This window comes from Equus asinus, chromosome 24, assembly GCF_041296235.1.
Source record: "Equus asinus isolate D_3611 breed Donkey chromosome 24, EquAss-T2T_v2, whole genome shotgun sequence".
Taxonomy (NCBI): domain Eukaryota; kingdom Metazoa; phylum Chordata; class Mammalia; order Perissodactyla; family Equidae; genus Equus; species Equus asinus.
This window is the reverse complement of record NC_091813.1, coordinates 24,864,534-24,880,196: the sequence shown is the minus strand read 5'-3', so window position 1 is coordinate 24,880,196 and position 15,663 is coordinate 24,864,534. Positions and strand designations below refer to the sequence as shown.

At 33.5% G+C, this 15,663-nt stretch overlaps 1 protein-coding gene across 7 annotated transcripts in view; it reads left to right on the top strand.

Annotated features, from left to right (window-relative positions):
* The window catches only part of SNX14 (sorting nexin 14), a 72,653-nt gene that overhangs the window by 23,101 nt on the left and 33,889 nt on the right, over positions 1–15,663 (top strand). For 3 of the 7 annotated variants that reach the window (XM_070496192.1, XM_070496195.1, XM_070496197.1), the window contains exons 5-9: positions 2,980–3,023; positions 4,873–4,960; positions 9,371–9,455; positions 13,707–13,863; positions 14,833–14,908. In XM_070496192.1, coding sequence (XP_070352293.1) covers positions 2,980–3,023; positions 4,873–4,960; positions 9,371–9,455; positions 13,707–13,863; positions 14,833–14,908 — 450 coding nt within the window. Of the gene's footprint in view, positions 1–2,979; positions 3,024–3,075; positions 3,156–4,872; positions 4,961–9,370; positions 9,456–13,706; positions 13,864–14,832; positions 14,909–15,663 lie in introns of those variants that run through there. The other 4 variants (XM_070496196.1, XM_070496194.1, XM_070496198.1 and 1 more) reach the window with 3 other exon arrangements.

Here is a 15,663-nt window from a genome sequence, read left to right as displayed (position 1 = left end):
GTTTCTGAAGGTTGTAGGAACGGAAAACATGTTCTCTTATCTTTCCTCTAGTCACATTTTTATGTACTTTTCTGGTACATATCATATGTTTTAGTTTTTTTTTTTAGAGACTTGTCTTCTCCGCTGATCTGAGAAAGCAGTCAAGTCCTTGAAGGCAGAGAATTGGGTCTCATTTGTTCCCAGCAGGAAGTGTAGGGCCAGATATGTTGTTGGTAGTTGATAGATCTCTACTGAATTAAGTTGAATGCTAATTAGTTGAAGAATAGCATTAAGCATCTGAATCCTGCCTGATTGTCCTTTTTCCTAGTTGGTATCCTTCTTTGGTTAAAAATATGCTGCATAAATGCCAAACTCTTGGCATTTTCCTTTTTCATTTGTTGTGTAAGGCCTTTTTCATCCTCAAGATTCCCTGATTTAAGACTGTACTGTCCAATATGGTAGCCACTAGCCACATGTGGCTATTAATAAACACTTGAAATATGTTAGTCCAAATTGAGATGTGCGTTAAATGTAGAATATATCCTGGATTTTGAGCACTTAGTAAGGAAAAAGAAATGTAAAATATCCTATTATATGTTTTATATTGATTACATGTTGAAATGGTAATATTTTGGATACATTGGATAAATAAATATATCATAAAAATTAATTTCACCTGTTTCTTTTTATTTTCTAAAAAATGTAGCTACTAGAAAATTTAAAATTACACATGTGGCTCACATTATATTTCTCACATTCTATTGGAGAGTGCTGACTTGAGATTTGTTGAAGACAAGACCTTTAGCATGAGTATATTGTTTGTCTTGAACACTTCATTCATTTCTTTAAAAAAAACAAAAGAACTTAGTGTAAAGCTCTTGCTCTAGTGCCTGACACATGTTGGTGTTCAATAAATATTAGCTCCAACATTTAAAAACATTTTTTGAAATCGTGCTATAGGCAGGAACTGGACTGGGCCCTAGGAATAAAAAGAGAAATAGACTTGGTTCCTTTCTTCTTGGAACTTCAATCTAGGAGAGGAGGTAGACATATAAACAGGTAATTACAGTATAATGTAATGCAGGCAATAATGGAAGAAACGTACAAGGTGCATTATTCGTGCAGAGGAAGAAGTGCTTAACTGTTGAGAGGGACATTTGGGAAGTACGACTAGAAGTTTGCCAGACTGATAGTGTGAGAAAAGGTATCTCAGGGTTTGGGAAGAGCTTTTGAAAGGAAAGAGAGGCTTTGAAACAAGGCGCAGTCTTCACTAAGCTGAAGGGTAGAATCTGAGGGAGGATGTGGGCAATGAACAGACAATATTCTAGTAGCTAATATTTATCGATCACTTACTTTATATTAGGCACTATGCTAATCATTATACTTGCATTATTTCATGTAATCACACAACCTGTGAAGTAGGCGCTATTATTGATGATTTTGCTAAAGCTGGGGTTTAGAGAGTTTTGATAATTTTCTCAAGTTTCTAGCTGGTTGGTAGCAGAACTCAGTCTAAAACCCAGGTCTGGCTTAGTTAGTTCTTAACCAGTTTTTATATGGCTTTGTAGATATCAGATCATCAAAAGACTTAAATGGCCATGCTGAAGAAGTTTAATCAATCATTGAAGTCAGTGATTTTCAAACTGGGTCCATAATTAGAGTTTTCAGATGTGACACACAGGACACAGTGGGAGGGGAAAAGGAAGTAAATGGTCTCAGCTGCTGGCGTGCAGCTTTCTCCTGCCCCTTCAAAATCAGCGCAGCTCCACTTTTCTTACTTTGATATATTGTGGTTTGATACATTGAAGGTTTCATGCAAGGGATTGATTTGGTCAAACAGATGTTTTAGATCACTTTGGCAGCTCTGTGGAGGATAGAGAGAGCTAGCTTGGACGGAGGGCTAGTTTAGAGGCCATTGCTACCATACAGGAGTGAAAAGATGAGGACCTGAACACTGGGGCTGTGGAAAAGAGGTACTTAGGGTATGAAATCAGTAGGATTTGGTGATTGGATGTGGGGAATAAAGTAAGACCAAGTGTTTAATGGTAAATTTTCTAATCTCCTCTGTGTCCTATCCCTGTTTATAAGTATCTTATTTCTCTAGCTCATATCACTAATGCTTAGTTTTTGTAGTAAAAAATCCAAATCTTGTTGCCTTACTATTTAGAGAATCCACATCGTTTGTTGCTACTGCAAGAAAAGGTATATAGGTAGTCAGATTAGATACATTGTTTCATTGCCTTCCTACCGCTTTTTAAAGTTACTGCCCACTGCTGCAATTCCTTTAAAAAATTAAAATATAAAAAATTAGAGTCTGCTGTACCCAGACTCTAAAAATGGAAGGTTTAACAGAGTTTCTTTTGTTTTGTTACTTTTTCACATATAACTTTATACTGATTTTAAAAATACAGCTAAAATTTTCACAAAGTGAATCTCCATATAACTAGCACCCAGATCAAGAAGCAAAACTTAACTTCCTAGAAGTCCCCCGCATGCTCCCTTCTGGTCCCTACCCTCCTTTCAAAGGTAATCACTGACACCTAGTTTTAACCCCGTGTTTTTTTCATCTTATTCTGGGAATACTGACGTACAGAGAGAGAGGTGCTAATGCGAAGGACTATCCTATTATTTTCCTTCATCCCATGGAACTTTTTGACTCAGTGAAGCTTCAGAGTCTGGAACAATTTAAGTTTTTGTTTTGCTTTGTTTTTGGCTTATGGGAATATTTAGAAATGTGTGTGTGTCTTTCTAATAGTAATTTTTCTTTTTTATGGAGTTTGTTACTTTTCACAGTGATTTCTCATATATTCTCTTTGATCATCACAACCACCATTTAAGGTTGACATATACATTTTTGTCATGTGAAGCTATGATATTAGATGTCAATGTTTGGGATAATAAAATTGGTTCTTGGTAATATTGTACATTACTTAGTAGTACAGTTTGTTTTCCCAGAATTAATTAATTTGATTTTTCTTTAAAAAAATAATTTTTATGCAGGTTCTTGAATTAGTGTTGGAAAACTTTGTTTATCCATGGTACAGGTATGTTCTTTCTATAAGACCTTTTTTCTGTAGGATAGTCAATACCATTAAGTTAAATGTGCTAATGATGTCTTTTCACTGTAGGCCAGGATTTCTCAGCTTTGGCATTATTGACATTTTATTTCAGGACAAGTAAGTCTTTGTTGTGGGGGGGCTGTATTGTGCATTATAGGATATTTAGCAGCACCCCTGGTCTTTTCTCACTAGATACTAGTAGCACCCTCTCCTCCCCCTAGTTGTGAACCAAAGCTCTGTGTCCTCAGAGTTTGCCACATGTTACCTGGGAGGCATAACTGGCCCCAGTTGAGAACCATTGATGTAGGTAATCAATTAAAAGTTTGGTGATAGCAAAGAGGAAAAAAACCTAGGCTGCTTTTTGAAAGAAAAGTAGCTTACAGAATTTCTCATTGCTCCTAAATGTAGTGATTTAATGTTTTGTATGCACTTTTTACGTTTGAAAGAATTGTACATTTAGAGGAAAAATTTATATTCAGATGTTTCATTAATTGAAAGGTAATTTCAATAGAATTTTTCTGGAATATTAATATGTTTTTTTCCAAAGTAACTTTGTTTTTGCTATCTGCTATGGATATGTTAAGTGCCCTATGCCTTGAAGGATACAGAAAGTACTCTAGATCTGAAAAAAAGATTTAATTTAGGAATCAGAAATCCAAGTTATATCACTTAATAAATACACGTGTTCTTACATAGCATTGTGTATTTAGTTATAATTTTGAACACTTGTACCTATCTGACTTATAGATGTAATATTTACTGACATTTACCCTAATTTTATATTGATTCAGTATATTTTGAGTTTCCTAATTAAAAAAATACTAATATTTAAGTTGATCTATATTGTATTAAAACGCATATAATATCCAGTTTATAGTATGTCATATTTTCCTGAAAAGCTATATAAGTTAATTTTTTATGTTGGATTCTGTCCTAAATATGGGGCATTTGCCATTTAAGCAAAGCTGATGGTGAGGCCTTTTGTAAAATGAATCCTGTTGTAAAGACTCTCCCACCCCCACCTCACATTATGACCCTTCAGACATAAAATTTGGCTGTGTTTCTAAATGTTAAAGTATGTATTTTCTCCTGAGTATAGCTGTTGCTGCTGTAATCTCTCCTTCCCTGGGTTAATAGTGGGAAGCATGGTGGATACAATTATCTTCCTTATTCTGCCAAGGGACTTAACAGCCCCATCTTCAAGTTCAGGATCTCACCATATACATAGATTTCTTCCTAGCTTTGATTAGGGAAGTGTCCTAATTCTTCTAGGGACTTCAAGACTTCAGGAAAATGAAAAGTAGCTCCTTAGAAGAAGGTTGTCAAAATTTCTGTTTAAAAATGTTTGAGTTTAAGTTTATTTTCTTTTTCAAGCAGAATGCACATTTCTTTTTTACTTTTGGAATTAATTTATATTATTAATCTGTAAATATTTTAAACTGATTGAAAATTTTGTATTAATTTAATTCTGTTGCTTCTCCAAAATTATTCTTTCTGCTGTTTCTTAGAAATTTCTTTGACAATGTTTAGAAAATGATCTTAGTATTGTAAAAATATGACTACGTACATGTGGATGTCCGCAGGGAAATATATACTACAGTTTAGGTAATAGTGATTATGTCTTGGTACTAGAATTATGAGAGATGTTTATTTTCTTCTTTATACATTTCTGTGTATTATTCTGTAATGTAATGCATTATTTGTTAAAAGTGAAAAGAAAAATAATATAAATAAATGGAAAAAAGAGGACTTTCTAGACTTCACTTGCTTTCTAGAAGGTGAAGCTGTGTATTTCTCTGAACTTCTAAATGTTTGCTTTTCTCTTCACTTGAAGGGATGTAACAGATGATGAGTCCTTTGTTGATGAACTGAGAATTACATTACGGTTTTTTGCATCTGTCTTAATTCGAAGGATTCACAAGGTATGTATTTATAAGAGAAACTTGGAAATTTGAGGCTTTATCATTACTAAAGAGATTGTTTAAAACTTTATTTTTACCTTGTTCTATACTATATGTGTTTTTTCCTTCACTTTCCATTTTTTAGATTAAAATATGAATGGATCACTTTTGATTCATTGATCAGTTTTTCTTTCTTTAATGCTTGGATATCTTAGTTTGTGACAATTAGAAATAAAAAGACAACTATAGAAAAAAATGTCTTATTCTAGATAGATGAATTTACTGAGTAAATGGTAATGATTATGATCTACTTTTTAAAAATAGCTTGTAAGCCATCTTTTGTATATGTTTGGGTCTTTGCCTATCTGTATTTATAGTGTGTTAGTTGTAGACACGCATACTTGTCTATGCCTTCTCAATTCAATAGAATCGAATATATTGACAATAAATTGGTATATAATCTGCCATTAGTAAATAAAATAAAAATAAATCTTATTAAATGTTTCTATGCCTATTTGAGAAATGAACAATACAATCAACCACTGTAGAAAAGATATGCAAAAAACGTGAATAAGCAGTTCACAAAAGAAAAATATAAAATGGCCAATGAATACTTGAAAATTATGTTCTTTCACATCAAATATATACAGTTTTTTGATATAAAAAAAGAATAGCATCTCAGGTATTCTTTTGCCTATCAGATTGGGAAAGATGCAAAAAAGAATGATAATATCTGTTAACAGTCATTGTGAGGCAAACGAAGTACAAATCCAAATTGGTATAACTTTATGCTGGAAAGCAGTTTGGTAATCTTTATTGAAAGACTTAAAAATGTCTATACTCCGAAATTTAATTCCACTTTTTTGTGATATAGTTTAAAGAAATAATCAGAAATGTATGTTCAAAAATTCATTGCAGTGTACTTTATAATAAGGAAAACTGAAAAGAAAAGCTGATGTCCATTGATAGGATTGTTGGTTGGTTAAATATAATACATGCCCACTATAGAATCCTATGCAGCCAGGAAAAATCATTTTGTAGAATAGTACTTATTTACATGGGAAATTATTGATCTTACATAGTCAAGTGAAAGAGGCTGGAAAATAATATATGTGGTATTTTTCCACTTTGAAAACAAAGCTCACATATTAAAGTTTGTTAATATGTATATTAAGGACATGTATATATTTTTATCACTGTTAACTCTTATTATGGTGGGGCTTGATGCTGATTTTTGGTTCTTTCCATGCATTGCTTTCTGTTGACCATATGTTTTTTTTTGCATTGAGCACTTATCATTTTTGCAAATAGAAAAAAGTTGACAAACATTAATCATATTATTTAAAAAAAGGTTCTGAGGCAGTCATCTCGTAGTAGACTTTTAAGTGGGTATAAAAGATTTAGTAAGAGAGCCAGCCCAGTGGTGCAGTGGTTAAGTGCACATGTTCTGCTTCAGCGGTCCGGGTTCAGGTCCTGGGTGCGGACATGGCACCACTCGGAAAGCCATGCTGTGGCAGGTGTCCCACGTATAAAGTAGAGGAAGATGGGCATGGATGTTAGCTCAGGGCCAGTCTCCCTCTGCAAAAAGTGGAGGATTGGCAGCAGATGTTAGCTCAGGGCTAATCTTCCTTAAAAAAAAAAAGATTTAGTAAGAAATATCAATTGATGATAAACTATTTAAATTCCAACTTAAAGTAAGTAAATTAAAATAATTGATCAAATAGCTGACGCATTCTAGTGAATTCAGCTATGGATACTAGTTAATTGGACAGCTCTGCTATCTGTGTTAGGCTTTGAAATAGCCTAGTGGATTTGAAAATTATAGTACCCCATACTTGGAGTGTGCTGTGTATTTTTTTGTTGTTGTTAGCTTTATTGAGATATACTTTACATACCATACAATTCACCCATTTACAGTATACAATTCAGTGGTTTTTAGCATGTTCTCAGAGTTGTGCAACCATCACCACAATCAATTTTAGAACATTTTTATCACCCAAAAAGAGACCTTGTACTCTTTAGCCGTAAACCCCTGTTCCCCCGGCCCCTTCGCCCTAGCCAGCCACCAGTCTAGTTTCTGTCTCCATAGATTTGTCTATTCTGGACATTTCATATAAATAGAATCATATAATATGTAGCATTTTCTGATTGGTTACTTAGCATAATGTTTTCAAGTTTCATCCATGTTGTCATGTTGCGGCATGTATCAGTACATTCTTTTTTTACGTCTGAATAATATTCCATTGTATGGACATACCATGTTTTGTTTATCCATCCATCAGTTGATACATGTCCGTTTCCACCTTATGGCTATTATGAGTAATGCTGCCATAGCATTTGTATACAGGTTTTTTGGGGAGGGATATATTTTTGGATTTCTCTTGGGTATATACCTAGGAGAGTAATTGCTCAGTCAAATGGTAACTCTGTTTAACCTTTTGAGGAACTTTCACACTGTTTTCCAAAGTGACTGCACCATTTTGCATTCCCACCAGCAGTCTATGAGGGTTTTGATTACTCCTTGCCAGAACTAGTTATTATCTCACTTTTTGATTCTAACCATGCTGCTACGTGTGAAGTGGTATCTCATTGTGGCTTTTATTTGCATTTCCTTGATGACTAAAGATGTTGAGTATCTTTTCGTGTGCTTATTGGCCGTTTGTATATCTTCTTTTTGGAGAAATGTCTATTTAAATCCTTTGGCCATTTTTTTTTCTGCCTTTTTTTTCCTCCCTAAATCCCCTCAGCACGTAGTTGTATATTTTTAGTTGTGGGCTCTTCCAGTTGTGGCATGTGGGACGCTGCCTCAATGTGGCCTGATGAGCGGTGCTATGTCTGTGCCCAGGATCTGAACCGGCGAAACCCTGAGCTGCCGCAGCGAAGCTCGCGAACTTAATCACTCGGCCACAGGACCAGCCCCTTTTGTCCATGTTTTAACTGAGTTCTCTTTTTATTATTTGGTTACAAGAGTTCAGTGTATATTCTGCATAGAAGTCCATTATCAGATATATAATTTGCAAATATTTTTTTCCATTTTCTGGATTGTTATGCTGTCTATTCTTTCCTTACATTTTATCTACATCATTATCCTAGAAGGTAAATGGGTCATTATCATACCCATTTTATAGAAAGTTAAGTAACTTTGGCAAAGTGTCATAGGTAGTTAATGGGCAAAGGATTCGGCCTGGGTCATCTTATTTCTAGTACAATGTTCTATCCTTGTTACCATTGCCTGGATAATGTAAATTGGCATTTTGAGGATAGTGAAAACAAAGAGTCATTTAAGGTCTACAATGTTTTTTTAAGTCAAGGTTTAGTGACAAACTCATTATTTTAACATTTTGATTCTGACCTGAAGTCTGTAAAATGGAACTTAGAAATGAAAATTTTCATGAGTAGTCTAAGATTGAATAAAATGTCTGAAAACTAAAACGTGTTGTTTACTTGATAAATATGAGAATAATTTATAATTATCGGGTACCAAGAGGCCAGGGATAAATGAAGAGTAATGTTATTTTGTAACAAGGCATACTACTAGCAAAAATATCCCCTCTTATTGAACATGTTTGATCTTATACAGCCAAAAGTTATCTATAAACTGCTCTGGGTTTTACTAGTAAATCATTAAAAATTGGGGTCTTAGGATCCATCACACTTACTATATTTATCAGCCTGTGATCTTTTTCTCTGCCTTAGTAGGGAATTTAAAAAGAATAGGAAAGTTAACACAGAACTTGACACTATTATGATGCAGTTTTCTCATGCCTTTGATAAGGGAAATCATGTTGAGTTTTGTGGTGGAAGATAATCCTGTTGAAGTCCAGTGAACATGCTTTTTGGTGATTTATTTATTTGCAATTTATTTTCAATTATTTTATTTTTTCTCTCTTTTGTGAGTGTACAAATAAGCTCTCAACCCTCTCTCATTAACTTACCATAGTCACTACAGTTTCCAGCCTTTTAAGTTGAAAAATATCTGCGGGGAATGATGAACTTAATATTATTCCAAACTAGAGTGCTTCTCTATATCTTTAAACAGGATTTACCTTGTAAGCCGAATGAAAATGTTCATTTTCAAGTAACCTTAGTAAACAGAGATTTGCAGCCTCAAAGGGATAAGTTACTTGAGATTTTCTTTGAACACATTTAAAACAGAGAAATAAGTCAAGAGTAAAGATATTTGTGAGAAAAATTTGGTATGCATATTAGGGTATGCATATTAAGATATATTTTCATTACTGTGGTAGAAAAACTGTTAAAGTTACAATTAGTATGATCCAAGAATTTAAAGTGCTTTTAAATTATGTTTTTGAGAGATTCTAAATAACACCTTTGATTTTTAAAATCGTATGTTCCAGTACTTCAAATATAGTGTTCTTGCCATTGTAACTTATATGTTAAAAATTTTATTTTAATGTTGAATTTTTCTAGGTGGATATTCCATCTATTATAACCAAGAAACTATTAAAAGCAGCAATGAAGCATATAGAAGTGATAGTTAAAGCGAGTCAGAAAGGTAATACAGTTTTCTGCTACAAAATTTGAGTGACTCTGGTTTTGTATACCAACTTTCACCTTAAATATCTAAGTAGTACTGGTACGTTAGCTGATATATTCACAAATGCTGTGAGAGTATTCTTTTCAGTAGTTTATTAACCATATAAGTGATTGTGAAACTCAAGAATCTATGAAATTAAAATACAATTACTTAGTTAAATAGAGGTGATGGAATATTGATGACTCTCATCTTTTTTTGAATGATAGTCTCTTGCCTTCATCGCTTCCTCTGAGGTATCTCTCACATCTCTTACCCCTTTTTCCTTAATGATTTCAATTGCTGTGACCTATTGTTGCCCATCTATACTGCTACCATGTTAGTTTCACAATACCACAATTCTCATGTTACCTCCCTACAAAAAAAATGTTGTGACTCTGCTCTAGAGTCTAAACTGTATATTTAAACACTTTCCTATCTAGTCAAATATTTTGATCTACTGTTGTCTTTGACTCTGTATTTTCCTTTAGCCAGGATGAACTATTTGTAGTTTCTCATGTTTGTCTTGGCCTTTATAATGTCGTGATTTGCACATATGTTCAGCAAATGTTTTCTGACTGAATGAATGAAATTTTCATTGGGACTTCTCTTGCTCTTAGATCAAGCTGGAATGTTCCCTTTTAACAAAATTACTTCTGTGCTATATACTTGGTTCTTTTCGAAACTGAGATTTTCCTGTGTTTGCATTTGGTATTCTTCTTTGTCATTGCTTTTCCAGTTATGTTCTTTAGCATATTGCTCTATGTAGATGAGCATGTTGAAGAGATTTCATGGTCATCTGTTCTGGTAATTGCTAGATATTGTCTTCCCCTTCTTTAAAATTCCAAGTTAAGTGCCAGCATAACAAAATCTCTGAGTAGTCCTGCAGCAAACAGTTTTAACTTTGCTTAAACCAGTACATCTTAAACTCATGTGAGCACGGAACCAATTTTCCCTCCCTTGTAATATCAATTAATATAATCAGAGTACATTTGGGGAAATTATATGCTAGGTAGTGTTGAAGTTAAATTGAATCAGATTATTAGTTTGTCTTTTGGTATGATTAATTCCTCAAGTATGAGAAGCATTTCAAATTATATATTTAAAAAATTTTCTCTGTTCATCTTATAATATTATGACAAGTAAAATAGTTTTACCTTCAACGTAGTTAAAAAGTGAAAGAGTTTGAATATGTGTAATTTAATTGTTAAATAAAAAAATTGAAATTATTATTCTGTCACTGGCAAGAGCACACTAGAAGATAATAACTTTGTTTTAGCCATTTTGTTAACGCTGCTTTACTGTCAGAAAAAAATACTGGAAAAGAGTTTTTTTATTAGTAAATTTTGGTTTTTAGAGCAGTTTTAAGTTTACAGAAAAATTGAGCAGAGAGTATAGAGAGTTCACGTATATCCCCCCCTTCCCCTGTTATTAACATCTTGAATTATTTGGAAACTTTGTTACAATTGATATACCAATATTGATACATTATTATTATTAACTAAAGTCCATAATTTTCATTAGGGTTTTACTCTTTGTATTGTGCATTCTATCGATTTTAACAAATGCATAATGCCATATATCCGCCATTACAATATCATACTGAACAGTGTCACTGCCCTAAAAATCTCTTGTGTTTCACTTGTTGATCTCTCCTTCCTTCCTTCGTGAACCCCTGGCAACCAGTGATCTTTTTACTGTCTCTACAGTTTTGCCTTTTCCAAAATGTCATATAGTTGGAATTGTACTGTGGCCTTTTCAGACTGGCTTCTTTCATTTAGAAATATACATTGAGGGCTCTTTCATGTCTTTTCATGGCTTGATAGCTCATTTCTTTTTATTGCTCAGTTATATATCATTGTATGGACATACCACAGTTTATTTATCCATTCACCTATAGAAGGACATCTTGTTCATTTTCCAGTTTTGGCAATCATGAGTAAAGCTGCTGTAAACATTTGTGTGCCGGTTTTTGTGTGTGAAAAGTATTTTTTAATATAGTCTTTATTTTTTCCTAAAAACAAACACTTTAAACTCCGACTGTGAGTAAATGGAGTCATCTTTTATTTTTAGATGCATTGATTGGTTTAATAAAATCCCCAAATTATTTTGTCTCTATGAGAGGTGTATAGACAGACCAGTTTGACTGAAACTTATTTTGAGTCTTTGCAGGAAAGGAGTTGCTAATTTGCTAGTATTCATATAAAAATGGTCCTCAATTATAAATTATCATAAAATGCTAGGTTGGATTTGTTAATAACATTGTAATTAATGAAATCTATAGAATTAAAAGGCCAGAGAATTAGGAGGACTCTTATTTTATCCCAAAGTCCTGGTGTTCAGAATATTATTACAGTGAATTAGATAGACTTACTTAAAAAGTTTTCAGATTTTTGATTTTTCATTTCTGTAACCCATGAATTTGTTTTCTTAATTTTTGGCCCCACAGTTGTGCATAACTCAGGAAGTAATTAAAGGTTCATGTCTTCATCTGTATTCATCCTTACCCTCTCAGTGTTCTCTCCTTAATCTGCCTCTTGATAAAAGAATTGTGTAGATGTTTTCTGGCTGTGTAATTACTTCCATAGCCCTTAGAAATGTTGACTGTATATATTAGAAGCACTGGTTTGATTGAAATTCAATAATAATTGTGCAGAAGGACCTTACTCCAGTCTTTCATCCTGAAGATGTCTTTTTGTCTTGGATTCTGGGGACCTTTCCTTTTGTGGTTTGAAGACTGCTGACTGCTTAGACAGTAGATATGCTGGTGATTAGTGGGGATTAATCCATGCCCTGTTTTCCAGCATCTGTATTTTGGTTATATTCCCAATTAAGGTTTTTCCCCCCATGTTCTTTTTATCTTTTGCCTGATTCCTTTATTTTCTCATTACCAACGACTACAGAAATCTCTCACATCTGACAGATGTTAAGTAGATTCCAGTCTAGTGATTTAATTTATATATTATATTTGAATGCTCAATCACAACAAATATTATAATTACTTGTTCATTTTTAATGATGACTTTTCAGTGTTAATAACTATTTAATAATTGTTTACTGAAGTGGAAACTGAGGCGCAAAGGGATTATGTCATTTGTTCAAGATCAAATTAATAAAGAAGTAGAGCTGAGATTTAGCATAGCTTAGGCTTCTTATTTTAATTCCCTGCTCATGATCTAAATTTTTAAAAGAATTCTGCCCCAAATTCTTGGGGAAAAAAATGCTTGGCAAATGACGCATGATTATAAAATAAAATGCATTTCTTATAAAAACTATGTCCTTCTTTGCCAATCCTGCGTTTGTACCTTAGGGGCAGATAGCCTTCATTTAGCTTCTTAGTACTCACACCAGTAGAATCCGTATATTGGCTTTTTTTGGTAAATGTGCTTGCATTCTCTTTCGATGAAAATAGAAATAAATAGTCAAAAATAAATGTCATTGAATTAGGGTTAAGATTCCCTTCACAGACTTCATGATTTTAAAACTTGGCACAGAATGCAGATAGGGGAAAACATGACTTGTTTTTCTCCTAGTCTTTGGAGGTCTATAAAAAGGAGTGGCAATACTATTACTTTTAAGTTGTAAAATATTAGTTTAGTGCTTGGAATTTTAGGAAAACTTTATGTAATATAACTATTATCGTCAGTTAATATTTATTTAAGTGGACTTCCACCTTATACAGTTCTGTCCCTCTTGTGTCCTATGCTCTGGGCAGAAGATACAGAACTTAACCAAGGAAGCCAGTTTCTATGTTATAATTGCTTTAAAAGGTTACCCAAATGATTTTGATGTGAAAGTAGAGACAATAAAGAATTTTAAGGAGGGCTTTTTTTGGTATTTGCAGAGGATGAACAAGATGTAACATTTGATAACAAAAGCTTTGTGTGTACTTAGGTGTTTTGTCTGTTTTTTCCCACTTTTTTTTTTTTAAACATTTGATTTTGTTTGATATAATTTGTAAAGTAGTGACAGGAGTTTAAATTTTTGTTTGCCAAGGGGGAAAAGATCTTTTTATCAGTTTATTGCAAAATTTTAAAACTTCCAGCGAAGAGGAAAATTGCTCTCTTTATATCCTGCTTTGAAAAATTTCCCAGTAGGGTAGATACTGGAAAGAAAGGAAGGCTGAGAAAGGAATGACTGCTACTAACAAATGATTTTCTATTAGTGTAAATGCCTGAAGTTATTTAATGTTGCTTAACTTCTTTAAATATTTAATTTTATCTCTATTTGTAGTAGAAAATACAGAGTTTTTACAGCAAGCTGCTTTAGAAGAATATGGTCCAGAGCTTCATGTGGCTTTGAGGAGTCGAAGAGATGAATTACACTATTTAAGGAAACTTACTGAACTACTTTTTCCTTATATTTTGCCTCCTAAAGCAACAGACTGCAGGTAAAAATAGACTGGAAAATGTCATAGCAGTATTTGCATACTGTGCCATATGTATGTTGCTATTCTTGATCGTAATAGGAGTACACAAAACTTGAGGTTAGCCTGTGATGTGAATAATTTTTCACTTAAGAAATATAATTTGTCAGGTGTTAAAATGCCATTTTTGGTACTAAGTTTTCATGATGTGTTGTGTTGCTTAGAATTTTTTCTTGGAAATTGATCTTGGGAAATCAAAGATAAATATGAATAAAATTAATTTTCGTGTTTGGGATCATTATACTTTGTTACTTCCCTGATGTTCCTTTTTAAAGACATGCACATTGTGACTCATTGGCAGAAACACTTTGAATAAACCATACAGACAAGTTTGAGTTTTAAATGTCTACCTGGGAAGAATAATTAGAGGTCCTCTAGTCCATCCTCACTCGTGCTGGCAGCAGCGTGTTTGGATAGTTCCCTAAGTTACCTCATTACTCTCACCCTCATAATCCTTGGAGGAGAAACCATGGCTTATCTTTAGTGATGGACTTTAAATATTGCTTTATTTTATTTAAAATTTTTAATATTTTAATTAAAATATTTTTATTTTAAACAAATTCATAATATTAATGTAGATATAATTACAAAGTAATTTATTATACTATTAAACATGTTAGCTTTAAACATTAATTTAAAAATACATCAAACATTTTAAATATTCTAAAGTGGGAAGTGTTTTCTAATGTTTACCGAAGTCCCTCCTGCTAAGGAAATGCTTTTTTTTCTCTTCAATAGTATTCTCTTTTAGCCAAAGGACTCCAGGTGTGGTCTGTGAACCAGTAGTATGAGCATTGCTCGGGAGCTTGTTACAAATGTGGAATGTTGGGGCACATCCCAGACCTACTATATATTAGTTTGCATTTTAACAAGATCCCCAGGTAAGAGCTGATGTAAATTACTAAATATATACAATGTTATTTCTCTTTCCAGATCCCTGACCTTACTTTTAAGAGAGATCCTCTCTGGTTCCGTGTTCCTTCCTTCTTTGGATTTCCTAGCTGATCCAGTAAGACTTAAAAAATTTTTTTTCTTTAATTGTGGTAAAATGCATACAACGTAAAATTTACCATTTTAAATTTTATATGTGCAGTTCAGTACTATTAGATACATTCATATTGTTGAACAACTCTCACCACTACCCAGTCTCGAGAACTTTCATCTCACAAAACTGAAACTCTGGGCCGGCCCCATGGCGGAGTGGTTAAGTCTGCACGCTCTGCTTCAGTGGCCCAGGGTTTTGCTGGTTTGGATGCTGGGTGCGGACATGGCACCATTCTTTAGGGCATGCTGAGGTGGCGTCCCACATGCCACAACTAGAAGGACTCACAGCTAAAAAAATATACAACTATATACTAGGGGGATTTGGGGAGAAAAAGCAGAGGGAAAAAAGATTGGTAATGGTTGTTAGCTCAGGTGCCGATCTTTAAAAAAACAAAACAAAACAACTGAAGCTCTATACCCATTAAATAATAATTCTCCATTCCTCCTTCCTCCCTCATTCCTGGCAGCTACCACTCAACTTCCTGTCTCTATGAATTTTGACTATTCTAGGTACATCATATAAGTGGAATCATGGAATATATGTCTTTTTTGTGACTGGCTTATTTTGCTTAGCATAATGTCCTCAAGGTTTATCCATGTTTATCCAAGGTTTATCAGAATTCCCTTCCTTTTCAAGGCTGAATAATACTCCATTGTAGGTATATACTACATTTTGCTTATTCTTTCATCCATCAATAGACACTTGAGTTGCTTTTACTT